The sequence below is a fragment of the Notolepis coatsorum genome (genome assembly GCF_963971535.1).
Source record: "Notolepis coatsorum genome assembly, contig: SCAFFOLD_2949, whole genome shotgun sequence".
Classification (NCBI taxonomy): Eukaryota; Metazoa; Chordata; class Actinopteri; order Aulopiformes; family Paralepididae; genus Notolepis; species Notolepis coatsorum.
Window position 1 is genome coordinate 1 of NW_028171734.1, and position 7,500 is coordinate 7,500.

Sequence of the window (7,500 nt, forward strand, 5' to 3'; positions counted from 1 at the left end):
AATCTGTTAATAAAGTTTTCAATCAATCAATCAATCAATCAATCAATCCATCTCCTGGGTTACCTGTGCGGGGGGGGGGGGGGGTCTCCTGGGTTACCTGTGCCGGGGGGCGGGGGGGGGGGGGGGGGGGGGGGGGTCTCCTGGGTTACCTGTGCCGGGGGGCGGGGGGGGGGGGGGGTCTCCTGGGTTACCTGTGCGGGGGGGGGGGGGTCTCCTGGGTTACCTGTGCCGGGGGGCCCGTGGTGGTCCAGCTGCAGTCCACCGCGGTCTGGTTGACGGCCCTGACCTTGAGGAGCGGGCGGTCCGGCTGGGGGCCGGTGGTCTGCTGCCGGGACAGGGCGGTGGGACTGTCCCCCACGCTGGTGTGTGCCCACACCGCCACCTCGTACACCGTGCCCGCCGTCAGGTTGGTGGCTGGGGACACAGGGCGTAGGAACTAACTACAGATGCAGCTCTCGGGAGCCTGAGCTCTGCTCTGCTACTGCTGCTACTGCGGTGATCATGATGCACCATTAACCTGGCAGTGCTGTTAAAACACTTTCGGGGCCAACCATGTATATATACGTTATTGGGCGCCAGCGGTTAACGGCCAAAATGATAAACGGCCAAGGGATCGTTTTCCCTTTTTTTCCGATTTGCCGTTAAAAACCTCTTAACCTGCGCCCCCAAAATTGGCCATTTTAGTTTTTCGTTTTTGAGGACTGCATACTTTTTTTTGCAAACCAAAACAACATACTTTATACTTATAGCACATGCATGAGCCTGGTCTCTTTGGAAAGATGACATTCTGAAGTTTGTGATTCCAGAAAGAAAACTCACTTTTACTGCTAATCAAATAGAGTAACATAGATCTGAACTTGAGTTGTAGAAAATTCTGTAGTAGTTAGTATTGCAGAAGTAGTATTTCCCCAGAATGGCTGAAATCCATAGCCTGAAGTCTTATGTAGTACATGTCCAAATTTCATAAAGATCCGTTCAGAAATGAGTGATTAGGAGTGAAAAGAAAATGCAGTTTTCTCATAGACTTCAATTCATTCTGCGTTTTTTCTCTTCCTGTTTTCGCTCGTGTGTTTTTCACCTAGATCCCTGATTCGTACATCCCCAGGTTGGGTATCATTGGAAAGCCACACTCATTGGCTACAACCCTGTCCAATAATTTTCGAGATCGCCAAATGATTGATGGAACTAGAGCCCCAAGAGTCGGGAGTAGTATTGTGCACAATATCATGTACTTTGCGCAAGCCTCAAATATCGGCATGTAACTCGAGAACCGCTGAACGGATTTTGTCGACAGGCAACAAATGAGGCTTTAATTCGATATATATATATATATTGTATTAAAAAATATGCACACCCAAGCCACCAGAGGTCGCCAAAGTGCCGGTGGGCAAATCGTGTGGGCCCTTGCAGCCAAGGCATACTGGGACTCCAAAGGTGCAGTACTGGCCAGATCCTGCCAGTAGGCAGTATCGAGAGTGCAGTAAACCATGTTCCAGACCGGGTGCTACGTTTAAACCGCTCCGGGGAGCACCTTTCTAGTAATGGGAAACCTAGGGCTTCACCCGATCGCCTTTCATGCATTCATGATGAAACATACTAACCTATTTTATAGATTTGATTTGGAAATAGTAGCGTGTCCAGGGACGAAACGCCAATGGTTTTAGTAGAATTCACGTTGCGCCCTATAACCAGCCTCCCAGGAATTAGCCCGGATCATTCCGAAATTATACTTATATTCACCACGGGATAACGCATGAACGTATTCATGAAAACATTTATTATTTGTTGCATCTTGAACGGAAGATAGTTACTGTCAAATGACCATGGTATTGTATCCATAGCTATAATATAAAATATAGATTTAGCTCTACAAACAACGTGACGCACCGTGAAACTATGTAATGGAAACGTGGCCCGGCTAGAGCGAGATGGGGAAATCGAATGGCGTTAACGATACTGCGCCCCCTTGCAGTAGAGGTTTGATTTTTAACCCTTTCACTGCCACACGACAGAAGGTTAGCCCAAATGCGGAGCTAATGATGCTAATGATGGAGCATCGCCGTCGGTTGTGTGATAGTAAAGGGCTAACCTTCTGTATTGTCACAGTGAAAGGGTTAACCGGCCGGCGAGCGATCTGTAGTGATGAAGTTCCCCCTCAGGACCAATAAAGTACTTCTATTCTAAACTACCTTGACCTCTGACCTGTTCCCTGTTCTCCCCACACACCTGTTTTTACACACCTGTTTTTACACACCTGTTTTTATCTCACCCGCTCTTATTGATATTGATAGATATGATTTCATTGGATTTTTTTATCATGTGCTTATTTTTTATTCATGATACAGACATAAGTGAAACTGAATGTGAACGGTCAACATCTGTATGCCGTGTGAGCCGTGAGATACTTTATTAATCCCCTTGGGGGACATTCAGGGTCTCCATCTAAACCACAGCTGCCCACAAGTAGCACCAGGGTGACGACGTGATGATTTCACTTGTAAAATATAAATACATTTTGAATAGTCCATTTCATTTCTAGTGTTTTTACGTTTCCCTTTAATGCAAATTAATCAGATTCTAGGAGTGAATGAGATATTAGCAAATTAAAGGGTCACTTCACAAAAAGAATTTAATCCGATTTATGTGACCTTTCAGACCCATTACACTGTGACCTTTATGTGACCCTTCAGACCCATCACACTGTGACCTTTATGTGACCTTTCAGACCCATTACACTGTGATGTGACCTTTCAGGCCCATTACACTGTGATGTGACCTTTCAGGCCCATTACACTGCGATGTGACCTTTCAGACCCATTACACTGTGATGTGACCTTTCAGACCCATTACACTGTGATGTGACCTTTCAGACCCATTACACTGTGATGTGACCTTTCAGACCCATTACACTGTGATGTGACCTTTCAGACCCATTACACTGTGATGTGACCTTTCAGACCCATTACACTGTGATGTGACCTTTCAGACCCATTACACTGTGATGTGACCTTTCAGGCCCATTACACTGCGATGTGACCTTTCAGACCCATTACACTGTGATGTGACCTTTCAGGCCCATTACACTGTGATGTGACCTTTCAGACCCATTACACTGTGATGTGACCTTTCAGACCCATTACACTGTGATGTGACCTTTCAGGCCCATTACACTGTGATGTGACCTTTCAGGCCCATTACACTGTGATGTGACCTTTCAGACCCATTACACTGTGATGTGACCTTTCAGACCCATTACACTGTGATGTGACCTTTCAGACCCATTACACTGTGATGTGACCTTTCAGACCCATTACACTGTGATGTGACCTTTCAGACCCATTACACTGTGATGTGACCTTTCAGGCCCATTACACTGTGATGTGACCTTTCAGGCCCATTACACTGCGATGTGACCTTTCAGACCCATTACACTGTGATGTGACCTTTCAGACCCATTACACTGTGATGTGACCTTTCAGACCCATTACACTGTGATGTGACCTTTCAGACCCATTACACTGTGATGTGACCTTTCAGGCCCATTACACTGTGATGTGACCTTTCAGACCCATTACACTGTGATGTGACCTTTCAGACCCATTACACTGTGAATGTGACCTTTCAGGCCCATTACACTGCGATGTGACCTTTCAGACCCATTACACTGTGATGTGACCTTTCAGACCCATTACACTGTGACCTTTATGTGACCTTTCAGACCCATTACACTGTGATGTGACCTTTCAGACCCATTACACTGTGACCTTTATGTGACCTTTCAGACCCATTACACTGTGATGTGACCTTTCAGACCCATTACACTGTGACCTTTATGTGACCTTTCAGACCCATTACACTGTGATGTGACCTTTCAGACCCATTACACTGTGACCTTTATGTGACCTTTCAGACCCATTACACTGTGATGTGACCTTTCAGACCCATTACACTGTGATGTGACCTTTCAGACCCATTACACTGTGATGTGACCTTTCAGGCCCATTACACTGTGACCTTTATGTGACCTTTCAGACCCATTACACTGTGATGTGACCTTTCAGGCCCATTACACTGTGACCTTTATGTGACCTTTCAGACCCATTACACTGTGATGTGACCTTTCAGACCCATTACACTGTGACCTTTATGTGACCTTTCAGACCCATTACACTGTGACCTTTATGTGACCTTTCAGACCCATTACCTTTATGTGACCTTTCAGACCCATTACACTGTGACCTTTATGTGACCTTTCAGACCCATTACACTGTGACCTTTATGTGACCTTTCAGACCCATTACACTGTGACCTTTATGTGACCTTTCAGACCCATCACACTGTGACCTTTCAGACCCATCACACTGTGACCTTTATGTGACCTTTCAGACCCATCACACTGTGACCTTTATGTGACCTTTGAGACCCATCACACTGTGACCTTTATGTGACCTTTAAGACCCATCACACTGTGACCTTTATGTGACCTTTCAGACCCATTACACTGTGACCTTTATGTGACCTCTCGGACCCCACCAGGCGAAACACGTTGGGCTGGTTTTCTCCCGAGCGTTACCTTTCAGGATCCGCTCTCTCACGGTGTAGTTCCTGCTCTCCTTCACGTGGGCGTCGAACGTCCAGGACAGGATCACCACGTACTGCTTCACCTGGTGGGACACAAGACACACATGAATAATGACGTGTGGATACTGTATAATACAATTAGTAGTGTGAATAATGACGTGTGTGGATACTGTATAATACAATTAGTAGTGTGAATAATGACGTGTGTGGATACTGTATAATACAATTAGTAGTGTGAATAATGACGTGTGGATACTGTATAATACAATTAGTAGTGTGAATAATGACGTGTGGATACTGTATAATACAATTAGTAGTGTGAATAATGACGTGTGGATACTGTATAATACAATTAGTAGTGTGAATAATGACGTGTGGATACTGTATAATACAATTAGTAGTGTGAATAATGACGTGTGTGGATACTGTATAACACAATTAGTAGTGTGAATAATGACGTGTGGATACTGTATAACACAATTAGTAGTGTGAATAATGACGTGTGGATACTGTATAATACAATTAGTAGTGTGAATAATGACGTGTGGATACTTGTATAATACAATTAGTAGTGTGAATAATGACGTGTGTGTACTGTATAATACAATTAGTAGTGTGAATAATGACGTGTGTGGATACTGTATAATACAATTAGTAGTGTGAATAATGACGTGTGGATACTGTATAATACAATTAGTAGTGTGAATAATGACGTGTGGATACTGTATAATACAATTAGTAGTGTGAATAATGACGTGTGTGGATACTGTATAATACAATTAGTAGTGTGAATAATGACGTGTGGATACTGTATAATACAATTAGTAGTGTGAATAATGACGTGTGGGTATACTGTATAATACAATTAGTAGTGTGAATAATGACGTGTGTGGATACTGTATAATACAATTAGTAGTGTGAATAATGACGTGTGGATACTGTATAATACAATTAGTAGTGTGAATAATGACGTGTGTGTACTGTATAATACAATTAGTAGTGTGAATAATGACGTGTGTGTACTGTAAAATATAATGTCGCACCAAACGGACCTCTCTGAACGTACGGAGGAAATACCACGTTTGTTTTTATATATACAGTAAGGCCGTCCTATATATAAGCAAATGTTATTGCTGTCATCTTGGCCAGGTCTCCCTTGCAAAATAGATCTTGTATCTCAATGGGACTTCCCGGTTAAATAAAGATTAAAATAAAAAATGTCAACGACCAAATCAAAATTCCATGTGTGTGTAAAACTACTTTATAAAGTAAAAATAAAGATCTTTCAGATTCTGATTGACTCTGACTCTCTGGAGCAGGTGAACACGGGCCGGACTCACCTCGTACACAGAGAGACCCTAACCCACACCCAGACTCACCTCGTACACAGAGACCCTAACCACGTCCCACACCCAGACTCACCTCGTACACAGAGAGACCCTAACCCACACCCAGACTCACCTCGTACACAGAGACCCTAACCACGTCCCACACCCAGACTCACCTCGTACACAGAGAGACCCTAACCCACACCCAGACTCACCTCGTACACAGAGAGACCCTAACCCACACCCAGACTCACCTCGTACACAGAGAGACCCTCACCCACACTCACCTCGTACACAGAGAGACCCTCACCCACACACAGACTCACCTCGTACACAGAGAGACCCTCACCCACACACAGACTCACCTCGTACACAGAGAGACCCTCACCCACACACAGACACGTCACACACCCAGACCCACCTCGTACTGGGAGTTGAAGCTGAACGACAGACTCATGGAGTCGTCTGTGATGCTGTCCGCGATGACGGAGGGAGGAGGCAGAGCTGGAGGACAGGGAGACATGGTTTAACCCTTTCACTACCGCACTACCAAATGGTTTAACCTAGGGATGTCCGATATTATCGGCCGATATTGGCATTAAAATGTAATATCGGAAATTATCGGTATTCAAATATATATATATATATATATATATATATATATATATATATATATATATATATATATATATATTTTTTTTTTTACATTTATTTAACCTTTATTTACCCAGGCAAGCAAGTAAGAACAAATTGAGATTTTATTTATTGTCAACAGTATGCATAATGTTGTGTTAATTCCACAACAAGAGATACTGTATGTACCTAATGTTAACCCTTAGGAGTCAACGGGGCTTATTGCTCCCGTGGGCGGAGAACAAAAGAATTAGAATCTCTCACAAATGCTCAGGAAGTCCCGTTTTTCAAAAATCTGTAAAAATAGAACAAAGACAATTTCGAATTTCGAGTGCATATAGTGTAATCTATATGTATCCTTACTTGCTAAACATAATACGACTTGTAAATATGTTTAATTCTTGCTAAATTGTATAGTTCTAATATCCCTGTATTCCCCGAAACTACAACGCGTCACGTACATGCACGCGCGCACACACAAACAGCGCATAGGTGTTAGTCACTGAGTGATCTAATATGCATATTCTTCAGCGCGAGAGGGGGGGGGGGGTTGTGTTTCTCACTGTCTGTCGTTGATAATATAATCTGAATAGGTCCTGCATTATTATTATCATTCTCGAGAATACACGCGGACCCGACCGAACGTTAATTTATGAATTAAAAGTAGTCTAACATGCTTAAGCTTTTCATCCTCGCCCGTGTATATACCCACGTCGCGCTAAAACAACATAACTACTGTATGGCAGAGACAGAGTGCGTGTGTGTACGAGTTATGAGTTATCTCGCAGTTCATTCAAGCGCGCATCACGGTCATGACAGCTCTCTAGAGTAGAACGGTGCGCTCACAGGGGCGTAGCTGGAGATTCTGGGCCCCATGAAAGAAACAATTTGTGGGCCCCCCAATCTATTAAAAAATGTGGGGCCCCCAATCTATAAAAAAATTTGGGGCATTTGCTGG

The 7,500-nt window shown here is 43.7% G+C and overlaps 1 protein-coding gene across 1 annotated transcript in view; it reads right to left on the minus strand.

Annotated features, from left to right (window-relative positions):
• Positions 1–223: 223 nt before the first annotated feature.
• Positions 224–7,500, minus strand: part of LOC311248196 (sortilin-related receptor-like) — a gene marked incomplete at both ends in the record, with an annotated part of 14,920 nt that continues 7,643 nt past the window's right edge. Inside the window, 3 exon segments of the mRNA XM_084339122.1 lie at positions 224–414; positions 4,574–4,664; positions 6,331–6,413. Coding sequence (XP_084195248.1) covers positions 224–414; positions 4,574–4,664; positions 6,331–6,413 — 365 coding nt within the window.